We start from the raw sequence: 27817 nt of genomic DNA on the forward strand, positions 1-27817 counted from the left end.
AGTGATGTGTAAAAGAACTTAAAATTTACAATTATTTTTCTTTAAAATGTGTTTAAAAAATTTATATATATAAAATTATAAACTAATTTAAAGAGAGAAGAAAAATAATAAGATTAATTAAAATAATCATTTTATTAATAATCATAAACTTTTAAAAAAGAAAAATATTTAAAATTGCAATATAATCATTGTATGACAATATAGAATTACACTTAAAACAAAACATTAATAACAAAATTGATTATTTATCGAATGAAAATAGTCACACTTTAATTTGGATATATAGATATTCAAAAGAATACATATTGAAATGTGAATTATGAGTGTGAAAGAATCTAAGATAAGAAATATTTTTAAATTATAATCATATTAAATTTGAGTTGGAGCAAATCAGGTTGGCCAATTCTTATACCTTGTATCCAATCTAATTTGAGTCGGACATTTTTTTTATTGTTAGAATTCGAGGTTGAACTCAAGTTAATTATGCCAAGACATGACCTAAGGTTGGGTTCAACCCATCGGTTTCGGATTTTGCCAACTCAAGTTGCAACTCTATTTGACACCTTGCAAATTACTATGGGGTCGTGGGTTCAAATTCAACTTAGTTACTCATTTAAAAACAATCAATGAATATTGGATACAATGACTATGACCTTCCTTCAAAAAGGGAGAGGTCACAAGTTCAAGTCTCTTTGGATTTATCCTAACGTATTTAGTATGAGCGGTTTGTGAGGTATTTAAAGGATTTAAGTGAGATATAGTGTTCTAAGAGTCTAATTGTCTCATCCCTATCAACCAGGCATATAGGTCTAGAGTTTATTTAGAGTCTAGACACCATCGTTTTCAAATATAAAATAAAATAAAAAATATTTTTTATGAAATAATAATAAATACTATAATGTAATCATATCTTTATTTTTCATAATTGAATCAAACTCATGAGTTGCCTACTTGTTGGGCATTGAGAAGAGACAAGTTGGCTAAGTTTTAAAACTACGATTTGGACGAACATGCATGGTTGGTTAGCTCATCACAACAATCTAACTTGTAGAATTGTATTAACTGTGATTAGAGACATTTGATTATGATCTGTTAAGTGGGATGTGGGGACCACGGAATGGTGGCAACCAACCAACAATAATGTCAGTTTCATGCGTTGGGCCCACTCTGATTTTTATAAAATAAAAAAATATGGAAGCTTAAACTTACTTTGGGTTGCACCAACAAGTTAATGAGGCACTATCTCACCACCATGTATTTGATTTAACACCTCTTTGATGTTGATGGTTGAGAAAGCGTTTCTTATTGTACTCGATATGTTCCTGTTATACACCGTAATAGAACTTACGTGGCAATCCCCTTTTTCAATTTTAAGTAGGTAAAATTACGTGGCAACAAAATAAAGGACACAAGTGGAAAATAAACCTTCTAGATTCACCAAACACGGATTCGAGGTCATCCATTTCACATGTATCATATCTTAAATGACCATAATACCCTCACACACTTGCATCCAATGGAACCAACTTGCCGATTCAATTTACAAAATTATTCTCATCACCTCAACTAAATCACCTCAAAACTTTATTAAGCCCAATCTAAATTTAACCATGTGACTAATATATACTTAATATTTTTATATAGAATAAAAATAAATATTATTATTTATATTTATGTGACTTATCCAAATCAACTCATGAGTTGGCCATATGTTACTTAATTCGTTGGTTCGATAAATTAAAATTCGGGTTCAGAGTTTGCAATTTATCAATCTAAAATGAATCCAACATGTAAGGGTAGGTAGAGGATGTTCGATTTTTAGTTCGCTTTGATTTTCTAATTCTGTTCACTAGTTTGATTCGTTTGTGCATGTATATAATTCAAGTATACAAATTACAATTATAATTATAATATTAAAAAATTTAAAATTAAATAAAAATAATTTAAATTTTAAATATATATAATAAAAAAATTTTAATTTATTGAATCCCATCAAAATTTGATGGGTTCGTGATTCATTTGATTTAACGAACCGTATCATGAACTGATTGGTGACTCGGACTAGTAGAAACAAATTTGATATCATCGATTTGGACAATCGTAGACCAGTAATAATTGTGATTAAATGCATTTTGATCCGTATGTCTTCATTCCTAAAGAAAGGTTAAGTGAGGTATGAGACCATGAAAGGTGGCTATTAAACAACAATAATGTCACTTCTCATGTGTGGGTCCCTCTTTGATTTTTATAAACCAATAAAGCTCTTACCGCCATTTATTGATGTAACCTGTTTGATGGCGATGCTTGAGAAAGGGTCTTTTGTTGCAACCTATATGTGTGTGTTTTACACCATATAGAGTTCTCAGACCAAAAAAAAAAGGATTTTTGTTTTTAATTTTCAATTGGTAAAATTACGTGGCAGCAAACCAAAATAGACAAGTGGAAAAAAGACACCAAGGTTCACCCAACACGGATTCGAGGTCATCCATTTCACACCATCGTTTCTTTAAATGACTATAATACCCTCACACACATGCTTCCAACGAATTCCACCGACTTTCCTATTCATGATCAAGTGATGGACCCATATTATAAGCGAGGATAATAAAACATGAAAGCTGTTATTGGCACCCCAACTCTTACTTATTACACTCAAAAATTTTAAATTATTTATCACACCACACTTAAAAATTCATCTAACATTACGAAAGTTTAACTCAAATTACAATCTCAATATTATATATATTAGGAAAAATTATAAAAATAAAAATTATTAAAAAAAATATATTATATATTTATCAAAAAGAATCTAAATCGACATTTCAAATGTTGAACTAATTTTTTTTAAATAAAAAATAAAATTTTAACATTTTAAGTACATCGAAATCATCCATAGTAAAATTTCAACACTTTAAGTGTTGTCAAAATAATTATTATTTTAAAATATTTTAATACTTTAAATGCCATCTTTTTTTTTTATTAAAAAATTTTGACACTTCAAATATCGATTTAAATTATTTTTGATAAATACAAAAACTTTATTTAGTTTTAGATAATTATTTTTTTAAAGTTTTTTATGACAATTTTCCTGATATAAAATCCTAAATCCAAAGAGTAGTAAATTAGCAAAAAGAGAGCGGTAGAGCTTCTATTATAAACCCAACTTTTAATTATTCTTAATCATTCACTTATTTTCTTTCATTTTAATTATGAGTGTACTAAGTAAAAGTTGGGGTGCCAATAGCAAAATACATAAAAGCATCCGGTAACTTCCGCACAGGTGTGTGAGTAGAACGATACACACGTGTTGCGTGCAGAGGAAGAAATTTCAAGCGTCAGTATTTTGGGCGCCACGCGCATTCAATTTTCCTTACTTTTTAACGCGCGTAGCCACTTCTCCTCTTCTACAACCAAACTCGTTCAAATCAAATCCAAACCCGTTTCCAAGTTTCCTATAAAACCTGAAAAAGCTCCAATTTTCTCTCATTTAAGCCACCAAAGCCTTTCTCTCTTTCAAGTCTGAAAAAGCCAAAAAAAACCAAACGAGATAGAAGAGTTGCAGAGAGGAGATTTTACCCTGAAAATCGCCCAAAAATGCAAGAAGGTTCGATTCTCGCGCTCTCTCCGAGCTTCAATAGTTATTCTTCGACCAGATTTGCAGAAATCGCAGTTAAAGTTAGCGAAGAATTTGTCGATCAAAAAGATGAATTGGGTTTAGAAGCTGTTGTTGATGTTGATGGAGATAACTCAAGTCAAGATCCGCCGCCTCAGGATCAGATCTCTGAAGATGCGCCTCAAGAACAACAATTGGAAGAAGAGGAGATTAATAACGATAATGAAGACGAAGACGATGATTTCGAGTTCTCTGTTGTTTGCAAAGATCCTGATTCGTCACCGATTTCGGCGGACGAGATCTTCTCCAATGGTCAGATTAGACCGATTTACCCTGTTTTTAACCGGAATCTGATCTTTGCCGACAGTCACGATGAAGATATCAATCGTCCAAATGCTTCGATTATTCGCCTTCCGTTAGGAAAACTCTTGATCGAAGAACGAGATCCTCCGTCGTCTTCTTCATCGGATGCCGACGAACTCGAACAAATACCGGCCGGAACTTATTGCGTTTGGACTCCGAAACCTGTTCAAGCGCCTTCGGAGATGATATGCAAGAAGAGCAATTCGACTGGATCTTCTAAGCGATGGAGGTTTCGAGATTTTCTTCATAGAAGTAACAGTGATGGTAAGGATACCTTTGTTTTCTTAGCTCCTTCAAACACTACAAAATCGAAGAAAATAGTCGAGAATGTTGAAAAGGTTGAAGTTTCGAAGGAGAAAAGAAATTCCGGCGAGACGAAGGTCATCGGAAGAACGAAGACGAAAGGTACCACCGGCGAGGTGAAGGCGTCGGCGCACGAGATCCACTATGTGAGGAATCGGGCGTTGAAGGAAGGTGACCGAAGGCGGTCGTACCTTCCGTACAGGCAAGATCTCGTTGGATTATTTTCTAATGGAAACGGATTGGGCAGGAACCTTCACCATCCATTCTAAGCTCTGAATATTATTTTTTCCCCTCTTTTTTGGTTGTTTAATCAATCTGTGCAATTTAGTTCGGAAACATATAGAAATCTTGATCAAGTTTTTTTTTTTTTTTTTTTTTAATTTGTTTTTTTTTTTAGGGTTTTGATTGTAAAGGAAATCAAGGCAATAGGGTTTGTTGTTTATCTGTAAATATTAGTAAAATATTTTTGTTCAGTCTGGGCCGTTTAGTTGATGCCGAAAAGTTTGAGGAATACATACAAAACAAGTGGGTCCCACGCGTTTACTCGTTTTGGTACCTTGGACATTTGACATTCTTAACCGTTCGATTGATCAAACCAATTATAATTGTAGGACTTGATCGGGGGATTCTTAGTATTAGTCCTGTTGAAACAGTCTATTATATAAAATACGCATGTGGGCTGTAAATGGGGTTGAATATACATTGTTTGACTTATAAAAAAAAATTATTATTAAAATTTAAGTAAATTAGTTATTGGTATCATCAATATAATAATAATAATCTCAATTAAATTTGTTAATCTGGATCTCATTCTAATTAGAGGAATTGTGGGATTAAAAAATATTTTGTAGGGTTTATCCAAAATCTCGTTGTTTAATTATTTCGCTCGATGAGGAGTTAAAATGGTAGCGTTGGCGGCTTGTGGTGAAAAATTAATCTTTTTCGATTCATCTTTGATGTTTTAACCTCATTCAAGAATTTTCTTTTTGCTCTAATCCAAAGGAATTAATAGAAAAGGAAAATCTCTTATGATACATCAGATTCAACTCAACTATTGAAGGAGAATGGATCTTGTCATTCCATGAAATCTCTCTTCTGATAAAAAAAATTGTGGCGTGGTGTGATGTGTATCCTGGGGGGGTCATGGAATAGATGAAATAAATAAATAAAAATGGATTTTGCTTCAAGAATGAAATGTTATTGGAACTGTCATTATCCAGTTTATCCCAAGAATAATAAAGATGCAATTACACATGGAGATTTACACATTCCCTCAATATGGAGATTCCATTATGAAGAGAAAACTCTCATTTACTATTAACACCTTGAACAAAGAGAAATACATATTCCCCAAAATGTAATTATGATTTTACGTAAGGGTTGGATTCCACTGACCCATGAGAAAACATATGATCCTCATCGTTTAAACATGAAATCCAACAGTTGAGATGATACTTATATTGATGACACTTGTTTCAAAGATACTTATCATGAAGATAAATCTCAACCATTGGAATTTGTATTTAAATGGTTGGGATCATATGTTTTATTTTTTCTTCCACAAGCCATTCTTCATGATTATGATACTTTACATAATACTAGTAAAAGTAGGGATATATGTTGGAATGAATATAACGAATGTTATAATTCTCAATTTACAAATTAAGAAATTGACTTTGACATGAGAATTTCTTTAGAAGGTTACTGAACTAATACTCAAAATAGCTAATTTGCTAATGTGGATGTATATACGAAGTCATATATGCTTTTCATTAAAATAAGAGTAAAAAGCATCTATGGCTATGTGTACCACTACATCAGCAATGTAAGAATTGATGTCAATTTTAATATTACTCCAGCACGACTCTTTGAAGAATAGTTAGAGTTGTGCTGGAGTGACCTCCAAATTGACCTCATTTCTCACACTTTTGATGTGGAGGTGCATGTAGAATCATAGATGCTATTCATTCGTATCTCAATAAAAAGCATGTATGGTTCATGTTAGAGAATAAGATGTATTGTATTAAGGTGCATGAGATACAGTGTATCATTATCAGTGTATCTCATTACAAATGGAAAATTGTGATGAAGGATATTCTAGAATATTTATTGATATTTAGAATATATCAATTAAGATATTCTAGAATATTATATTAGGCTAGTTTTCATATATCTTGGTTGATGTAATCTCTATAAGCACTTTATTAGGATTTATGTAATATTCATCCAAGAATACTCAATATAACAAATTTTTTCATTGTATCAGAGCCTAAGCTTTATTGCTCGATCTTGTTGTATCTTTCTTCGGCAATGATGCCACTGCCATTGTTGCTCCATTGCCATACCTGAATCTTTTTTGTTTTCTCCTTCGTTATTGTTCTAGAGTTTTTTTTTTCCAATAAAAATCACATCTCCTTCTATATCTGTACAAATCTCCCAATTTCACATATTCATATTACACAATTTCATTTTTTTTTTTTATTTAAAATCTTTTCAACGAGAGTTCTTTCAATTAAATTGCACAATCCTACTTTTTTTTTCCTTCTGGGAGAGATTATGATAGATCTGATCTAGTAAACCACTAACTCCAACAGACGGTGACCACCAACAAACATGATTGGCACTTCGACGATCAATGAACATATTAGTTAATGAAATCAAGTAATTATTCAGCAACACCAATTGTATATTCCTTCTTCAAAGGACCATGTAATTGCAGGAGGATGTTAGAGAATAAGATGCATTGTATTAAGATGTGTGATATACACTGTATTATTGTCAGTGTATCCCATTACAAATGAAAAATTGTGATGGAAGATATTCTAGAATATTTCAAATATATCAACTAGGATATTCTAAACTATTATATTAGGCTAGTTTCCATATATCTTGGTTGATGTAATCTGTATAAATACTCTATTAGGGTTTATGTAATATTCATCCAAGAATACTCAATAAATCAGATTTCTTCATTTCCTACACACTTTTACATCATAAAAGTGTGAAATGAGGTTAGTCTTAATGTCACTTCAGCATTTTTCTTTTAATAAGGTTGGCATTAAAGAAAAATGTTGGCATTGTTGTGATTCTTGAGGTGTAAGTTGACTTTACGTCATAATATGACTTTACCCTAATTTTAAGCGAGCCTTGTAACTATAAAATATATCTCAGTCAACTTAATTCTTTATTTATATTTTGATTCGTGCTAGAGTAACATTGAAATTTATATCATTTCACACGTGGCTAATGTGGAGGTGCCCACAGAACCATTGATGCTTTTCACTCTTATCTCAATGAAAAGTATCTATGGTTCTATACATGTATCTGTGTCAGCAATGTGTAAAACAATGTTACTTCAGCAATTTTCCATATATTTTTTTTTAAGTTGGTAAAAGTCGAGAAGGAAAGGTGAACATTTCTAAGTTGTGTACTAATTCATTTTTGTTTCCTTTTTGTCTTTTTTTCCATTTTTTATATTACATTTCATTTCTAATTCCAACCTCATTACAATTATCATCACTTTAGTATTCAAATAAGTGAACTTCGTCTGGTCCTAATCTTTTTCGAGTTTAGTCTTGACCACAAAATTTAAATTATTCTCTCACTTGGTCTACTTTTTATTTTTGTTGGTGTCAGAAATCATACTGTGGTCGATTTGATTTTGAAATTAGATTCATTGAGTATCAGACTGTTAAGTCGGTTAAAGTGTGAATATTAATAGCATGAGGGTCATCCCTCGTGACAAATTCATTATCAGAATAAAAGTTCATTGGCCTCTAAATTAAATAAAGAATAGTGCTGAAGTGACTTAAAGATTGATCCTCATATCACACATTCTGACATGAAAGTGTGTAGGAACCATAGATGCTTTCATCAAGATATGAGTCAAAAAGTATCTATGGTTCCTACACACTTTCACATCAAGATGTGTGATATGTGGTATAATCTTGAGGCCACTCTAGCACGACTCTTAAATAAATTAGGATGACTTTGTTGATAAAATTCTTCAAACAAATATTCTCTAAAAGGGGATTTTAAATTAGGATATCGCACCCATCTTATTCTAACTAAACGTCTCAATCAAGCATGTCAACATTAGGAAATTAGTAAAATTTTCTTAGGGAATTTGGTTTGGATAACGATTCTGATTCCAAATTCTAACTTTTGATTGTCAAAATTAGATTATAAAAACTAATTTCATAATCTATTTTTGATACACTATTTTCGGGAAAATCATAATCACCTCTTGCCAACCCTGTTTGTATGGTTGTGATACGAAAGTTTTATAACTAGAGCAAATAAGTCATTTTAATGCCAAAAAAAAAAAAGTGGCAATAAATAGGTTCTAAAATGATAATTAGAAACATGTCTTGATGGTTGGATTACAAGAATCAAACTAAGGCTTTTGCAAAGAATAATAGAAAGAACTCTTAATTAGATGCAAACTCTAACTAATATAATTTAAATTTTATCCGAGTCATTACCATCACATGTTCATGTGCCATGAATATCAAAGTCCTTGATCTGCTTTAAATTATTGAAAAATGTCTATTGTGAAATTTATTATCATCAACTTTCACTTATCTTAGAATTTATTGGAGTCGATGATTACTAGATGAGATCTGTTATGAAATATTCTAGGGTTGTTCAAATTAGATAATACAATTTAATCAAATCCTTAAAAGAAAAAAAAAATAAAAACCCAAAAACTTCTATTACCTCATTAACTTTTACTAATAACACTCCAAGATGTGTGTTAATTCTTTCGTGATTTACAATGAATTGAGTTGTTGTTAGCAAAAGCTAGTGTAACAATAAAATCTCTCATATAAAAAATAAAAAATAAAAAAAGTACAAGAAAATAAATATATAATTGCGACAAAGTAAGGTTTGTTGAACTACCAAAATAAGTAAGAATTAAATTCTAGATCAAGCCAAATGCTTTTAATTTAGACAAGAATACTTGTAGCCCAGGTTCGTTCCATAGTAAAGTTAGGTGATAATCCATAAGTTTGCCAAACCCTAATGTTCATGATGTGAAACGTAAGAAGGGTCCCACTATATCTCTATCTTAATGGTTCCAAATTGGCTCACCACTTTGTCAAAAAATTCCAAACCAATTCTTACATCTCAGATGTGGCACTAACTCTTGGTAAGTGTGAAAAGTAAAAGTGGGATTCTCTTCTTTTTATCTCTTTTGATAGTGTTATTAGTGGGAACTGAGGGCCTTGTTGTCAATATGGTGATTCAGACTTGAAAATAAGTGCCTTGATTTGATAGATAGCCTCCTTTACTATTTTGTTGAAATTTTCTGGAGCTACAGTCCAGATTTATTCACTGTAGTTTTCTTGCCTAGGTGAGCTGCATTGCTCAATCTACACTGTTATTCAAATCTTTGAATAGAGAAATAAAAAAAAAAAAACGAAGGCAAAAGAAGTCTGCCTCTACTTCACACTTGTTGGGTTTTTGTTATTGCTTTAAAATTTGCTAATTGGGTGATGTAGTTTTTCCAAGGATTTGTGGACTGTAGCTCCAGACAAATAAAATTTGAATTTAAAGGGAATAATTATTATTTTTAGCTTTTCATGCACAAATCCCAAGAGAGGTATAAGTGGGATCTGTTATTGGTGTTTCACTTATATTATTTCCTCTTTTGCAGCAAACATGCCAAAGCCTATGGTTCTAAACATGGCCAAATTTCTTGGGTTTTCAACCAAATCCTCATAGGGGCCTTCTATACAATCTTTTGAATTTCAGTCTAAGGCATCCCACATAGCCCATACTTTATACAAGGTCTTATATTTTAAATGAAGGCATACCTCCTGACAATGGTCCTTTAAGAGAGACTAATATGAAATGATTAATGTATCTCCTTTTCAATCTTTTACTATATACTCTTCTTTTCCTTTCTTTTTTTCTTTCTAAAGACCCATAAACTTCTACTCAAGGTTTTGCTAGTAAGATTGATACTTGTTCCGTCTATGATTTGATTAATTATGCAATTTGTTTACTATTTCATCTTCTAAGTAAGAATATTAATAAGAGTCATGATTTTTGGACTCATTTTTTTTTTACTTGATTTGTACTCGATTGATGTGGCAAGGGCACAAAATCATTAATCGTTTTATTCAAGATACATAAGGAAAAAAGATCTATGATTATGTGCTCTGGCCATGTCAGCTGAGTACAAATCAAGTCAAAAAACAAAAAAAAAAGTCTGAAAATCATTAACTTATTAATAAATGAGTTGTGTGAGAGTGAATGCAATTCACTCCATTTTACATTGTGCTGGTGTGGAGGTGTGCACAAAACCATTGATGCTTTTCATTCGTATCTCGATGAAAGCATCTATGGTTCTGTACATACATTCACATCAGCACAGTGTGAAATGCAGTGAATTTCGAAATCACTTTAGCATTTTTCTTAATAAATTTTTATCCTAGATAACTTCGCCAAATGAATCAAAAATCAAAATGAAGGAGTATATGTCTGTCTTAAAACTCGATTTGTATCAGCAGCAACTAAAATGGCTAAATACATAAGCTTCTTTTTGTAAAATCTACCCTCATGTCAAATTATCCACTTTCAAGTAGTGGAGCACATGTTTCACATGGAATATCAAGTCACCCTATTTAACTAAAATAAAATTCTAAAGAATATCTCAAAAAATATAATATTTAATCTATAATTCGTTTCGATATGAAAATGGATTCATCAAAGCTGAAATTTGCATCTTTTCAATAAATTTCATTATTAATTGTTATTATATAGATGAAAAATAAATTCTTATTATATTTTTAATAGTTTGATTTATTATGATAAATAGTAAAACAGGGAAAAGAAAATTAGAGATGGCCTCCAGATGGTGTAATATAAGTCTTCGAGATTAGTAACAAATATCAAGGTCTTGTCTTACGCACCTCGATGTCTTTTTGACGGTGGATGAGACTTAGTAAAACCTATTTCCTCACTATCTTAGTAAGCAAAGGGTTTCTCATTGCTTTAATAACATAGATGTTGGTCGGTTACGCAGCACTCAAATCTCCTAACGTCCAACCGACTGGTGTTGGTAACTAACCCAATACCCAAAACCAGGCGTACATTGAGTCGTATCTGTCAATGGGGCCAGTAGTCAGGCTTAATTGATCCCCAACCGAACCTGAGGTGGGTTGGACCCTACACCCATAATGAACCTGACATGGACAAGCCCTTGATGGGTCAAAATGGGCTCAAAGTTTCGAATTTATAAAAATTAATTACTTTTAATAATATATATATAATGAACCTGACATGGACAAGCCCTAGATGGGTCAAAATGGGCTCAAAGTTTCGAATTTATAAAAATTAATTACTTTTAATAATATATATATAATATATATATATATATATATATATATATATATATATATATATATATATGGAAAATGTTCGGCACTCTACTATTTGCCCTATGTGTTTTGTCCTACACGGGTAATGAGCTGATTTTTGGTAAGGATGATCTATATGGTGAGAAGACGATCATTTTCATAAAAAATTAGCCCATTTCGAAACTTCTAAACCAATGTTTACAAGTTGAAGAATCGTGAACTGTTCATTTTTTATAAATCATTTTTGATGGGGTTAGAAATTTCAGAATGAGCTGATTTTTTGTGAGGATGATCTCTTAACTATAGAGATCATCGTCACCAACAATTAACCCATTCCAAAAATTCTAACTCATGTAGAACAAAACACATAAGGTAAATAAGAGGATGTCGAACATGCCCCCCTATACATATATAGGAGCGGTTCATGTGACATATGTAAAAATAATGATTTTTCAAAATAGGGGTTAGAGGTTTTGGATTGAACTGATTTTTTGCGAGGATGGTTACTATAATGAGAAGATCATCCTCATAAAAAATTAGTTCAATTTGAAACTTCTAAATCTATTAAAAGTGATTTACAAATTATTGACAAAAAATCGACAGTCTACATTTTAAATCACTTTTAATGGGGTTAGAAGTTTCAGATTGGACTATTTTTTTTTTTTTCCAGATGATCTTCCCATCATAGAGATCAGTCTCACAAAAAATCAGCTAAATCCAAAACTTCTAACCCATATTTTGAAAATTTATTAATATTATATTATTTTTACATATGTCCATATATATATATATATCGTTTGATAAAGGGACTCAAACCTTTTTTGTGGCTAATATTTTCCGGTTGTAGGATAAGAACAGACAAGTCCCTGTATTTACATTAAAATGGGTGTACCCCATCACACTTTAAACATACAAATCAGATTCAGTTGTCTGTTAGGAGCTTAGGGTGGGACCCTAAAAGAATCCACTGCCACAGATTCGTTGATCAGTCCATTTCTCAAATAAATACCTTCATTGTCATAATTTGTTAACATAAGACCTCAGTCGTACACAATGTAGCGCCGCTTTCATAATTTCATCATAGGTGGACGTTAACCACCCTTTGTACTAAAAAATAAATAATGGTCTAAGATTAGTCCCACCACATAATATTTACTAGATTTTGACTGTGTTGATGGATTAAAGAGAAAAAGTTAGTGATAATAAATTTGAAAGGGTATCACAGAAAAAATGATAGTAGAGTAAAGATAATAAAATTAGAAAAATATTTTTGAAAATAAGAGTAGAATAGAAAAATTGATAGAACAATGCTGAAATGACCTTATGATTGTACCTCAGATTGCACATCCTAATGAAATGACCTTATGATTGTACCTCAGATTGCACATCCTAATGTGAAAGTGGGTATAAATTATAGATGTTTTCATCGATATATGAGTCAAAAAGCATCTATGATTCCTGCACACTTTCATGCTAAGATGTGCTATATGAGGTATAATCTTAAGGTCACTCTAGCACGACTTAAAACTATACTCCTAAAAAGTAAGAGAAAAATGAAAGAGAATAAAGTTAAAATTTATCATCGAGATTCATGATGAGATTAAATCTCAAGTAATCTTGATGTAGGGGATAAAAAAAGTGAGTTCCACTGTTGTGTTTCATGATATATTAAATTGTGACAGTACTTTCAACACGAATTTCGTTTTTTGAAGGGAGAAAAGAAGAAAGACATTATAAAAAATTGTAGGAGTGTTTTTGAAAAGGAATAGAAGAAAAAAGATAATAGAGTTAAAGATATTCTTAAGAAAAGGAAGAAGAGAGAAGACAAAGAAAGAGGGACAACAATCATTGAGACACATTCTTTATGGGATATATAAGTTAAGACAAAATCGGAGTCCACCGTAGTATTTTATCATATAGATTGTTGTTTAAGTTCAAATGTGAAATTCAAAATTTAAATTTAATTACGAAAACATTTAATTTAATATATTTTAATATTATTATTTTTGTGTTTCATAAAGATTCGGGAAATTTAGACATGCCCCTCAATGTTTATGTCAATAATAGAGTTTTCAAAGAGATAACATGCCCCCTTACCTAGGTCTTAGGTCCCTTATCTTTAATTTCTAGTAGAAACCTCTTGATTTTCTTCTTAAAATCAATCATCTTCACTATTAAAATAATATATATAAGAGACGGATCATGAGACATATGCAAAAACAATGTAATAATAATAGATTTTTAAAATATGGCTTAGAAGTTTCAAATTAAGCCGATTTTTTTATGAAGATAATCTCTATGATGAGAAGATCATCCTAAAAAAATATCAGTCCAATCTAAATATTTTAATCCCATTAAAAGTGATTTAGAATGTGGATTATCAATTTTTTATCAATAATTTGTAAATCACTTTTGATGGACTTAGAAGTTTCAGATTAAGCTGATTTTTTGTAACGATGATCTTCTCATCATAGAGACCATCCTCACAAAAAATCAAATCAATCCAAAACCTCTAATCATATTTTGAAAAATCATTATTATTACATATGTCCTATGATCCGCCCCCATATATATTATATTGGATAGAAAAATTAAGGATTTTTTTATTAGAAGTTAAGGTATTAATTACGATGGACTGGCGATGGGGAATAATAAGTTTAAAAATAAATCTAACATTGGTTAAATAAGTTGAAGATGATGGATTTTCAAAAAAAAATCAAGGGTTTATTATTAACAAGTTTGAATATGCCACATATTTTAGGGAAAAAATAAGAGTTTTGGACTAGAAGTTGGCATATTGGTCATTTCAAATTAATCTTTCCTACGTAATATCTCTTACATCGACCAAAATGCGTGGAGGGCAGTAGGGGGGGTATATATAAAATGATGGAAAACTAGAGAGAGAGAGAGAGAGAGACCATTAGACACCCCACCGACGCTAAAAGCTATATCAGTGACACGTAGTTAGTGTGTGTGGGGGCCCACCACTCCACTCAGTCTCACTGGGGCCCACTCCAAGTTATCAATCTATACAGGGCCCACTGTTCAACCGTGTTTCTCGTTTCCACAAAAAAGAAGTCTTCCGTACTTTTTTATTTTTCAAAATTCAAAGAAATATAAAGAAGATGATCTGGAGTCAATCCGAGGTCGATCATCCTAATCCTACATGTGACATTTCCTACCTGAGACTGAAACTACTTCATTTTCATACTTATTTACATAAATTATATTAAAAATAATTTCATTCACAAAGAAAGTGAAAATCTAGTTAATATATTTCTTAATATTTGAATTAAAATTGTGTTAGTTCAATCTAAATAATCAAATTAAAATGGAAAATGCTGGAATGACACAAACGAAGACACAAAGGTGACAAAAATGATGTGGTGGCATGCACAAAATCATAGATGCTTTTTACTTGTATCTCGTGGAAAAGCATCTACGATAATGAGCGTGACGCCACATCATTTTGTCACCTTTGTGTCACCCCAGCACTACTCAATTAAAATATAAGATTTATGTAAAAATATTTTGATGAGTAAATTTTGATCAAAATATTTATTTATTTATTTTTTGAAAATATAATATAAATTATTAACAAAATTTATAAAACTATTATAAAATATAAATTACCTTTATACAAATTTATAAATTATTCATCTAGATTGACTTATAACTAGTTAAATATCTATACATTAGTTTATTGGGGCATTTTATATGCAAATTAGCATGTTCATATAAATACACCTGTATAATTGTCCATGTTCTAATTACTTGAGTAGGTTAATAAGTTTCTTTATGAATATTTAAAAATAAAACTATAATAATGAGTTAGAGTAATTCTTAATAATTTAAATAAAAAGATTTAATTGTGAGACTGAACATTAATTGTGAGACTGAAAAAATTACTTGTTTTATTCAAAAGCATTCAGCTGCTTAAATAGAGAATCCAAAATAACAAACAATCCACTAAATTTGGAAACTAACAAATTCCTAAAGACTTGGTCAGTAATAAAGCTACTAACAGATCCCCTAAAGACTTGGTTTAGTAGAACTTATTCTAACTCTAACACTCTCCCTTAAACTAAATGTATTGTACTGCAAACATGCAGTTTAGTTAGAAAACCCTCCCCTAAACTCAAATAACCATGGAACACACTCCAAGTAATTTTCATAGTTTTGTGAAGACAGGTAATTTGAGGGCTTTAGTCATGATATTTGCTAGTTGATCCTCACTTCGGCAATACTTCAGATCAAGAGTTCCATCCTTAACTAGATCACGTAGGAAATAATATCGGACATCTGATATGTTTGCTTTTGCCATGGAGAACATGATTTTTTGAGAGCTTGATCGTTGAACTGTTATCACAGTAAACTAAAGTGGGTCCATTAGTTTTGCAAGTAGTCTTCTCAACCAAATAACTTGACAAGTATTGGATGCAGCAGCAACAAATTCTGCTTCAATGGTGGACAGAGTGACAATTGGTTGCTTCTTGGATGACCACGAGATCGCTTCTGATCCTAACGTAAAGGCATAACCAGATGTGATTTTTCTATCATCAGGGTCACTAGCATAATCGCTATCCATGAAATTGATCATAACAAATGTTCCTCCCTTCTTATAGAAAATGCCATAATCAATAGTACCTTTTAAGTACCTGAGGATTTTTTTGGCGGTGAGAAGATGCAGCTCCGTAGGGTGTTCCATGTATTGACTGATTAGACTAACAACATGCATTATATCAGGCCTGGTTATGGTCAAGTACATTAGACTTCCAATTATTTGCTTGAACAAAGTGCTATCAACCTTTTTACCTTCAGGATCTGTGGTTAGCTCCAAGCCAAGATCAACAGGTGTACCAACTGGGTTACATTGCAGCATTTGAAACTTGGTTAACACATCGCGAACATATTTTCGTTGCGAAATAAAGATACCAGTTGAACATTGGACGACTTCAAGGCCAAGAAAATAGTGCAACATGCCAAGATCAGTCATGTCAAACTCAGTCATCATCGAATGTTTGAATGCTGTAAACATAACACTAACATTGCTAGTATAGATAAGATCATCTACATATAAGCATACGATCAGAATTTTTCCGCCAGGACCTGATTTTGTAAGTAAAGTAGGCTTATGTGGGTACTTGTGGAAGTCAGATTTGGAGAAGAATTCATCAATGCAACTATACCAAGCTTGAGGCGCTTGTTTCAGCCCATATAAAGCCTTATTTAATTTGTACACCTTGTGGTCATTCCCTGGTTGCACATAGCCTAGAAGTTGATCAACGTACACTCGTTCTTGCAATTCGCTATGGACAAATGCGGATTTTACATCTAGTTGAAATACAGGCCATGCATTTTGTGCTGCCAATGCAAGGACCAATCTAATGGTATCATGCCTTGCAACTAGAGCACAAACTTCTGTGTAGTCAATTTCGAGCTGGTGCTTATAGCCTTTAGCAACTAAGTGTGCTTTATACTTCTCAACTTTGCCTTGTGAATTCAGTTTTGTCTTGTAGACCCCTTTTACACCAATTGACTTGTGACTTTTGGGAAGATCAGTCAATTCCCAAGTGTTGTTTTTCTTAATGGCATGGATTTCCTCATTCATATCTTTTTGCCATTTTGGATCTTGAACTGCATCGTTAAATGTAACTTGATCACAATATGAAAACAAAGCAAAATGAGTGAGCGGATCATCAATGTGATCAATTCCAAGTACTTCGTAATCTTGCATACATGCCGGTCGACTTTTGGTGCGTTGAGGTCTTGTGCTTGATACAAGATCAGATTGTTTTGCATTGGATGAAGGACTGGGAGATGCATTTGGTGATTGTGGTGTATCATATATAACTTCGGGAGGATTGGTGACTGTAAGTTGTGGGAGAGGTTCATCATCTTGATCATCAAAGTGCATTGGAATGTGTTTTCCTGCATTTGCACCAGCAACATTCCATGCCCAAGTCTTTTCTTCATCAAAGATTACATCTCGGCTAATGATGATCTTTTTGGTGACAGGATTCTATAACTTATAGGCCTTTGAATGATCGCTGACTCCAAGAAAAATGCATTTTTCTCCTTTATCATCTAGTTTCTTCCTCTTTTCATCTGAATATGGGCATATGCTATACTCCCAAAAATCCGGAAGTGAGCAAACATTAGGCTTGCTCCCACTCCATGCTTCTTGAGGAGTCATATTTTGGACAGATTTTTTTGGACTTCTATTTAATAGATGAATGCTCCACAGAACAACTTCAGGCCTAAAGCTCTTACGAATACCAGATGTCCTTAACATGCTTCGCACCATGTTAAGGATTGTATGATTCTTTCTCTCTGCCACACCATTTTGCTGCAGAGTGTAGGATGTTGTAAGTTGCCTTTTGATACCATGTTTCTCAAAGAATGATTCAAAGTCTTTGAAATTATATTCTCCACCACGATCAGATCAGAGAATTTTAATATGCTGCCCAAGTTCTTTTTCAACAAGGACCTTATAGCTTTTGAAAATTGAAAGAGCATCAAATTTGGCCTGCAAAAAATACACCCATGTTTTCCGACTAAAATCATCAATAAAAGTAATAAAATACCGTTTATTGCCATTTGATTGTAGATCAATTGGCCCACAAATATCGAAATCGACTAGATCCAATGCCTTTTTGGCTTGCCATGCTTTCCCTCTTGGAAAGGAATCTCTATGTTGTTTACCAACAACACAACCTTCACATACTTGAGGAAGATGATCAATCTACGGAAGATCAACTAACATATTTTTCTGACAGAGAATCTTCGAGCCATTGAAGTTTAAATGCCCATAACGAAGATGCCATAACCATGCTTGATCGTTCACCATTGTAGAAAAATAGGGAAGAATATCATTGCCAAAGTATAAAGGAAACATTCGATTTTGTGTCATTGTAACTTCAGCAATCAAACCCTTCTTTGGATGTTGAATGCGACAAGTGCCATTTTAGAGGATGAACTCATAATCCTTTCCTTGAATTTGACCAACACTTAACAAATTGTTTTTTAAACCCAGAATTTAAAACACATCGAAAAAATAACATTTTGACTTCTTGATGCTAGTGTTGCCCTTTCCCATAACAAATAGTTTAGTATCATCACCAAATTTTACAAAGGTACAAAAAGACTCGTCCAACTTAGAGAACATAGACTTGTCTCCACACATATGGTTACTGGATCCAATGTCCAAGTACCACATGTTTTGATGAGTCTCTTCCATGGTGTTGCAAACTATAAGAAGAGTAATATCATCGTCTGTCTCCGTAAAATGTGAGTTATCTCCTTTGTCTTTAAATAATTTTGTACGACATTCAGAACGATAATGGCCATACCTGTTACATCTGTAACAATTGATTTTGGATTTATCTACGAGCTTTGATTCATAAGCTTCTTCATGATAATTATTGCGTCCGTGGTAATTATCACTCTTTCTCGTCCCCGACCAAATCCTTTACCCTTTGGAGATTGGTTGTTGATGGAGAGCTGTGTCTGCAATGCTTGCTCTACTGTGACATGCTGATTAATCCGTTGCTCGTGGACCATCAGCGAACTCATCAATTTATCGATCGAGAGTTCATCAGGTTCTTTTGACTCTTCAATCGAACACACCACATAGTCGAACTTTGAAGTCATTGATCGAAGAATCTTTTCAACAATGCTAACATCTTCCATCTTTTCTCCATTGAATCGAATCTTATTTACAATGGACATGGTTTTGGAGAAAAAATTAGAAACAGGCTCTGTCGATTGCATTCGAAGAGTCTCAAATTCCACGCGAAGGGCTTGGAGGAATGCTCGTTTCACCTTCGCAGTTCTTTCATATTTATTTTTCATCGAATCCCAAAATCTGCTTTGAAGTATCTTTGGTGAGAATTGTTTCCAAAATTGAACGTTCAATTGCTTGGAATAGATAATTCTTCACCTTAAGATCCTTCAATCGTTGTTCGTCCAGCTTTTTTTTGTGTGCTTCTGTCAAAGCTAGCAACGCAGCTTCACTCACAGGTTCTACAACACCAATTTCAACGAGATTCCAATAATCTTTGGATCTCAAGAAATTCTCTATCAACATGCTCCAATGATCGTAGTGACCATCAAAGCGAGGTATAGCTGGTTGCACGAAGCTCTCTGATGTATTTGCCATTACAGATAGTTGTTGCTATCTAGAAGAAACAAGAGTGAGTAGTTAACAGCTACTACTCTGTTTGTACTTCTACTACACCTCTAAAGAGTCTACAGCTCTGATACCAAATGTGAGACTGAACATTAATTGTGAGACTGAAAAAATTACTTGTTTTATTCAAAAACATTCAGCTGCTTAAATAGAGAATCCAAAATAACAAACAATCCACTAAATCTGGAAACTAACAAATTCCTAAAGACTTGGTCAGTAACAAAGCAACTAACAGATCCCCTAAAGACTTGGTCTAGTAGGATTTATTCTAACTCTAGCATTAATGTGGGGTTTATATAGTAACGAGAATATTAATCTCATTTTCATTCAGAATATTGTTAGTTTTGCATGTCAACGTGGAACTCCCGTTTCCAGCATCTAAATATACAAACCCCATTGGTGGTCAAAATACAAAAAGATTACTATGGAGGTAGATGGTTGCACACTAGTCGAGACCGACTATATATCTGAAAGAAAGGAAACCTATCAAGTGTAAACTCTAGATCATGTGAGTTTAACGACAGTGGGCGTAATCGTTGAGTGAACACCCCATGCATGCCCCGAATGACTACACAACTTGACACTAAACATACTAACTTACTTGTTTGGTTAACTTTGACATCAAATCGACACGTGACTTCCATGTAGAATGACAATACACGATATTCAAAGGACCAATACTTGTCACCATTCTCGAAAATACGCATAACAAAGAGCGAACAACCCCATGCACATAATGATTGCATGAGTTGACACTAAGCAGACTAACCTTCCTATTATGTTGATTATGATATCTATTCGACACATGACTTCCATGTAGAATGGCAATACATGAGATTTATGGGAGTAATGCTTGTCATCATCCTCAAGAATACGCATAACCAAGATGCTATGCATTAGAGCGAAGGATTTGAGAATCTATAATTAGCGAACCAATGAAGGTAAACTTAAGCAATCTTGACTATGTAACCACCTATACATTGCCGAATTTACAATTGACTAAAGGGTTGAAATATTTTTGTAGGCACAACCACGTCATTAGAGATTCCAAGCAACATCAGTTGAGAGGAAGAGCAAGGAGTAGGGATCGAGGAAATGAAGAATCCATAGTTATTATGCTACTAATCTTCATTTCTACCACACACGAACAGAAGAGGAAATTATAATCCTGAAAAACTTAAAAAAATAGAGCATAGAGTCGCCCTCCAGTTAAAATCTTACATGGATGCCTAAAATAGAATTTGACGCATGCAATCCACATCTAAAAGTAGACAATTTAACTTTCAATTCATTTTTAAAGTGTTCCTTCGACATTAGATTTCTGGGTTTCCTTTGTAAGGATAAAACGCACAGCAGTTAATGGATCACACATAAGAGATATATGTATGGTGATATAACGACATAGTCAATCAATTACACGTCCAGATACTTGAGGTCATCCAATTGTATTTTCGGTACCCAGGTGACTTGTGTAACAAGACTTCATTTGGTGCAAAGAAAATTTCCGAAAACAAGAAAGACCCCATAAAAATAATGTCACTTCATATTGTTAAAATAGTCCCACATCACTGAGGTACTATTGGGAGGTGCAATGCATCTCCTTGCAAGCCGGTTTTGTGAGGATGAGTTAAGCCCATGGGCTTTAACATGATATCAGAGTGGGTGACCTCAGGGATGGGTAGGGTTGGTGTCTCCAGCCCTGCATGGAGAGGGGGAGCCGACTGTCTCTAGCCCTAGCACTGGGGGAGTGTAAAATAGTCCCATGTCTCCTAGGTACTATTGTGAGGTGCAATGTATAAAGTGGGGGCAACCCACTCCTTGCAAACTGATTTTGTGAGGATAAGTTAGGCCCATGGGCTTTAACACGTGTGTGCGTGTACACATGCGTTGGGCAATCAAGAGGTCAATGGTCAGCTTGAAAGTAGGTTCAGGTTGTGGAATAAACACTCCACGAGCCTTACGTACTTGGCTAAATTGGCACCTTCAAATAAGTACAATATATGATGTGCCTCACCTCACTGCAAAATGCACAATAGGTTATCTTGACTCTTTTTCTTGCTATGAAATTGACTTTTTTCAGCTAATATACATGATTCATCACTAAATGAAAGCATTCATACATTACTTGCACATAAAAATGGGGTAAAAAAAAAAACACATTATGGGAGCCACTCATTTTCATCAATTATATTTAATACTGTTGTCTAGCTTCCCAACTTAACTCTGCAATCATGACCCTTGCGGGCAAGAGTTTACTCCACCAAGTAAGCCAGATCAACTGTGACTCATGCAGGTACGGGACTTAAACCGGATGAAAGTTGTAAATTAGCAGCATACTTCCGAGCCCACAAGTCGTAATGAATGATCTCCTCAAGGGACGGGTAAGATACCAACTCTGCCCGGTGCTTGTCACATGTAAGCTCAACCACCTTGAATATATCAAGGTAGCCAATTCTGACAAAACAGTGAACCAAATATCAGCTTAGGAACTCAAAAGGCAAGCTAATAACCATATACTTATCCTGAGAAAGACTAAAGTGAGCTCTTCTAAAGATCTAATAGAGTTCAACCCAGGATCCATCAATGTTTGATGAGTTATCTTGTTATATATTCAGTACAGTTGTTTGTGCTTGACCGTGTACATAATATGATACATGTTTTGCATTTTCATATCTAGTGTAAAACTGTAGCCACAAACACTGATCAATTGACTTGACTTTGATATATCCATGGGATGCTATGATCATAAGATTACATGAACATTTTCATAGAGAAGGCAGAATGACAAGGAACCCACTAAGATAATAAAAAGTATTGAGAAACAAATATACATACTTTTCATCAATGAACATTTCCACGGCCTTCTCATTAGCCGCACTAAGAACTCCAGTCATGGTGCCTCCAGCACGACCAGCAGCATAGGCAAGATCCATGGATGGATATTTCACGTTGTCAGGAGCTTTAAATGTTAGAGAACCTAGTCTGCATCATCACATTGAAAATTTGGTTAGAACAAATAAACAATAAAATTAGATAATGTGGTTTTGATGTTAACTGTATCAATGGCAATATCTTCTATAATCTATTGCCATGTACAGGTGATCCAAATGACCATTCTATACTCCAAAGGTTTCCATGCTGACTCTAGCTATTATACAAATTCGGTCTTACATCAGATTGAAGAGATGCGCAACATGGATGACCTGCCTATTTGGAGGGTTTGTGATAGAATGAAAATGTCCCATCTATCTTTAAAAACTGGAATTGTCCCATTGATTTTGAAAATTAAGGGATTCTTTTGTCTTTCTTCAAGAAAAGAAGACACCATGACATCTACTTTCATTTACTGGGTGGACATTTTATTTATGTATCTATATTGAGAAATTAGCTAATGGAAGAAAGGATAAAAGCTCTCTACTTGCAAAGATCAAGACGAGGCCAAGTGATCTCAGAGCAATAGATTCTGTCTGGCCATGATAATGTGTAAAGAATTGGCAAGCGCATATCTGGCCACCCCAACTGGGCCAATATAGATGAATCCTGAAAAAAGCCAACAAATAAAAAGAGGAAATTCCATAATGTCAGATTTCTGAATTTTGGAATCAATTCAATAGTATCATGGCATTTCGATTTCTACTACATAAGAAACTTGATGCAAACAAACATGAATACAATTGAAGTTAACAAAATCTCTTTTTGGAACCTAACAATATCTCTGAAAAGAAAAGAATTTATCAAAAAAAAATGTAGCCAAGTTGATGGGATAAAATGTTAAACCTGTGTTTCAACCATGGAATGTATAATCGATTGTGGATGAATCACAATCTCAATATCATCATATTCAGCCCCAAACAAATAATGGGCTTCAATAACTTCTAGACCCTGTTAAGGGGGAAAAAAAGAGATCAGGAACTCGATAATCTAAAAAAATGAACAAGATTATGTGAATCATGGCACAACTTAGAAGATAAATGAGGTTAAAATACCATGCCTTATTGAATAGGGTAGCAGAGTCCACTGTTATCTTCTTCCCCATATTCCAGTTGGGATGCTTTAAGGCATCAGCAACTTTCGCATCTTTCAATGTTTCAACAGGCCTATCCCTATTAGGAGCACCACCAACAAATGGTTAAATCCAGGTTCTGAATGTTGGATCCCTGATTAGAGGGAAAGATTGCAAATGAGATGAGATTTCAAAAATTGACCATTATAGGCAAAACTATTTGATAGAATGAGGCCAGAAACTAAAGAAAGGAAGAAATCAGATACCATCGAACTGTAATGCAAAGGGTAGTTGCAAAACTATCAAAAAACCAATAGCATACTCTTAATTTAGAAAACAATAGAAAGTTTTATATTAAAAAAAAAAAAAAAAAACCAGGAGAAAAAACATTTCAACTTTTCAAAATAAAATTCAATTTGCACCTGAAGGCCCCTCCTGAAGCAGTCAGAAGAATGCGTCGAAGTGCACCCTCCGGTAAGCCCTGAATACACTGGAGCCAAAAAAATCTCTCTCAACTCTCTAACAAAATTATTGGAATTGAAGCACACAAATATTTAAAATGAGCATACAATGGTTAAGGAAAAAAAAAGAGGACACAAAACATCTCTCTGCTTTATGTCACTATATAATAACTGAGCTGGCAGTATTCCAAATCAAGTGCAACTTCTAGGATCAATGTCAGTAATAAAATGCATTCATACCTGGAAAATTGCCGAATGTTCCGAATCAGCCGGAAGTATTTTTACTTTATGTTTGTGAGCAAGAGGAAGCACAAAGGGACCCCCCGCAATTAGAGTCTCTTTATTTGCTAATGCTATGTCTTTTCCTGCTTCTATTGCAGCCACTGTAGGCTAAAGCCACGGGAGAAAGAGCAATAGTCAGCCATAGGGTTAATATATATATATATTATAAATTAATGTTTTCACACAAGAAGGGTTAATCAAGGATGTACCTTAAATCAGCTCAATAAGCTCTTCTATTAAAAGAATGACACGACGGACTAGGTTTTATATAGAGGTATGGTTATCATTGTGTCAACCCCATAGCCTGACCTAACTAACAAATTTATCTGCGATCTAGGCATAGTTAACAATCCATTCTACAACTCTTCTCATTACCTCTCGTGGATCATCTATTTAATTTACGATACACTAATTCAAATCAAATCTCATTGATATCTATCTTTAATAAGGTGAGAGAAACGAAGCGAATCTTCATCTATGTCATATAAGATAATTCGAAAAGAATACAGACATCATCGACTCAAATCTCATATACATTGGCACACTAGGTTTATATATAGGTATGGTAATTCATTGTGTCAACCCTAAAGCCTGACCTAACTAACACAGCATTTGCCGGTCTCTGGTCAGGTGTGGGTTGAACTTGATCAAATTAAAAGATTAAATATTTGTTATGGAAGAACAACGGGTAAATATTTTATGACAGCTGTACATAATCCTACTTAATGTCCAGAAAGAGATGAAGAAAATTCATGATTATCAAGCAAAAGGACTTCCGTCTTTACCTTCAAACCAGCGCAGCCTACTATTCCCGTAACTACTGTGACGGCATCTCGGTGGCGAGCAACCTGAAGATTTATTGAAACAACATAAATAAAATAAAGAAATTATTGCTCAAAATCCAAGCTACTGTGGAGGAGAAAAGGTAGCTGACCTCTATGACCCCTTGCTCTCCAGGAATGATCTCAGGCTTGTAATCAGAATCAGCCAAAGCCTCCTTTAGTTCATCAACTAAAGACTCATTCCTAACAGCAACCAATTGAGGCTTAAAAGTTTTCACCTGTTCAATGATAAATACTATTAATCATCAAGGCTTTCCTGAAATAGATTTAAAATCAAACTCTAGCTTTTCCGGCTTTCTATATCCCTTTGTAAGAAACTTGAATGATCACCTGATCAGCAAGGAGAGTCACATTCGAGCCAGCCGCAAGTGCAACAATTCTAAACTTATCCGGATTCTCTGCAACTATGTCCAAGGTCTGAAAATACCAAATTATGACACTCTAAGAAACAGAAAAAAGGTTGAACTAGGGCAAAAAAATACCCGGAATTTGTTTATGCAAGAAAAACAAAACAACACAAATTTTTTTTTCCTTTGAGGATCAAATAAAACGCTCTATGGGCAAGAAAGTCAGCAAGTTGAATTACATCTAAGCAAGCTAGGATTAGAAATTAATTGATGATCAAAAGGGAAGAAATGGTTTATCTAAAGATTGTAAAGTGTCCTGAATAAAGCATAAACATTTTAATCAACAATTAACTACTAACACCAAATAAAAGATCAAAGGAAAGGATAAATAAATAAATAAATAAGGGTAGGGATTCATAGACTCAAGAAAGTGAACTCATATGTTCACATACAATCCCAACCGTGTAAATAGTAAATCCAACTGTTGGAATTTATCTTCGAGATTTGTGCTATGTTCCCGAGATACTTTTATTATCCTGACCTTTGGATTTCACGCGTAAACGGTCAAGATTGTGAGTGAACATATGAGTTCCCTTTCCATGTGTCTATCAATCCCAACCCAATAAATAATATAATATTTCGTGATGTATTTTGAAAATATTTTACCTGAGTTCCAATGGAACCTGTTGATCCAACGATGGAGATCGGCTTTGGACCATCCCACGCCTTGCGTCCAGGCTCAATGACAGCTCGCCCAGGCCAGGCCGGAGGAGGTGCCTGCACTGAACAACAAATTCTCCTTCCAATTGCTGGTCCAATCTCCGTCCTCTTCAGAGCAAATCCCCCTGAAAATTCAGAAAAAAAAAATAATGAAACTAAATCCTACATCCATCTTCCAATCATAATCCAGAAGAACTGATTTACACTTCAAAGCCCACTTACTCAATTTACACAAGAAAGCTCAAAAAACCGTTCTTTCTAACAATAGAACCAAAACAAACCTAAAAGTAATTAAGTAATCAGAAGTTCAAATTGATAAAAAAAACCCATAAATCACTACAAATTCCTGAAACACTAAAAAGTATCTGAATCATATATGGCTCATCCCAAATATTAGGATCACCAACATGAATCCTATTTTTCGCCATTTGAGTCGGCCAAGGATGTTCCAAATGCCTTCTCAGAGCCTTCCACTTGAATCAAAACGTACTCAATTTAAATTTGAAAGCACACAAGATACGTTCTTTAAAGAACTATAATCAGAAAACCAAATAAAACACAAAAATCGAAACTTTCCTCTCTGATTCGATTCATAAATCCATAAATTCACTAAAATGTAAAAAAAAAAAAAAAAAAAAACTCAAATTATACTTCAAACCTGTGTGGAAATAAATAGCTAAAACGGATCTTAAATCTATGCAAACTATACTCCAGTACTTGGAAAATTCAGCTATTTTTTAACAAATATAACTACAAAATCCACCTAACAGTGCAAGAAAATCAAGAATTAGCTTAAATCCTAAAAAGAATTCCTTTTTGACAAGTAAAAAAGGGAGAAAAATCTACAAAAGAAAAAAGAAGAACCTTTAAGCTTGAAAAGGTTCGGCTTTGCGGAATCCAAGAAGGAAATGCCTCCGATTTCCATGGGAGAGGACAATTTCAGAGCCATTTGATTACTGATTTTGCTCTTCTTCGACAACTAACAGAAAATTGTCTCTGAGTTTGAGATAGAGAGAGAGAATTACAGTTTTTAAAAGAAATAAAAAGGGGTGGATAGTGAAGGATAAGACGAGATGGGAATCACCGAGACTCGTGGATTGTGTGATTAGATTGGCCGAAAGAGAGATCCTAATTTGGATTACTTTAATTAATCTTCCAAAAATGTTTTAGAAAAAAGATAGAGACTACAACGTGGTGGCCTCTGCCGTCCCACTAATTTTACTTATTTTAAGCTCTAACCTCGTTAATGGGTTCTTCACTATAGTTTAGATACTGTACCTTACGTAGTTGGATAACTCTATTACCTAACTTTATAATCTCTCTCG

At 33.6% G+C, this 27817-nt stretch overlaps 2 protein-coding genes across 2 annotated transcripts; one reads left to right on the plus strand and one right to left on the minus strand.

Annotated features, from left to right (window-relative positions):
* The first annotated feature begins 3594 nt into the window (after positions 1-3594).
* Positions 3595-4548, plus strand: LOC147398853 (uncharacterized). Its single transcript, XM_086446771.1, has one exon. The coding sequence runs from the start codon at positions 3595-3597 to the stop codon at positions 4546-4548; it is 954 nt and encodes a 317-aa protein (XP_086302897.1).
* Positions 4549-21863: 17315 nt separating this feature from the next.
* Positions 21864-27698, minus strand: DXR (1-deoxy-D-xylulose 5-phosphate reductoisomerase). Its single transcript, XM_086448183.1, has 12 exons — positions 27357-27698; positions 26439-26617; positions 25756-25842; positions 25518-25643; positions 25369-25431; positions 24542-24691; positions 24263-24330; positions 23829-23940; positions 23615-23719; positions 23256-23377; positions 22673-22819; positions 21864-22291 (listed from the first exon to the last, which is right to left on the minus strand). Exons 1-12 carry the CDS (start codon positions 27439-27441, stop codon positions 22123-22125), a joined length of 1413 nt encoding a protein of 470 aa, XP_086304309.1. The 5' UTR covers positions 27442-27698; the 3' UTR covers positions 21864-22122.
* Positions 27699-27817: the final 119 nt, after the last annotated feature.

Source organism: Akebia trifoliata, chromosome 7 (assembly GCF_017979445.1).
Source record: "Akebia trifoliata isolate Shusen 1 chromosome 7, ASM1797944v1, whole genome shotgun sequence".
In the NCBI taxonomy this organism is placed as follows: domain Eukaryota; kingdom Viridiplantae; phylum Streptophyta; class Magnoliopsida; order Ranunculales; family Lardizabalaceae; genus Akebia; species Akebia trifoliata.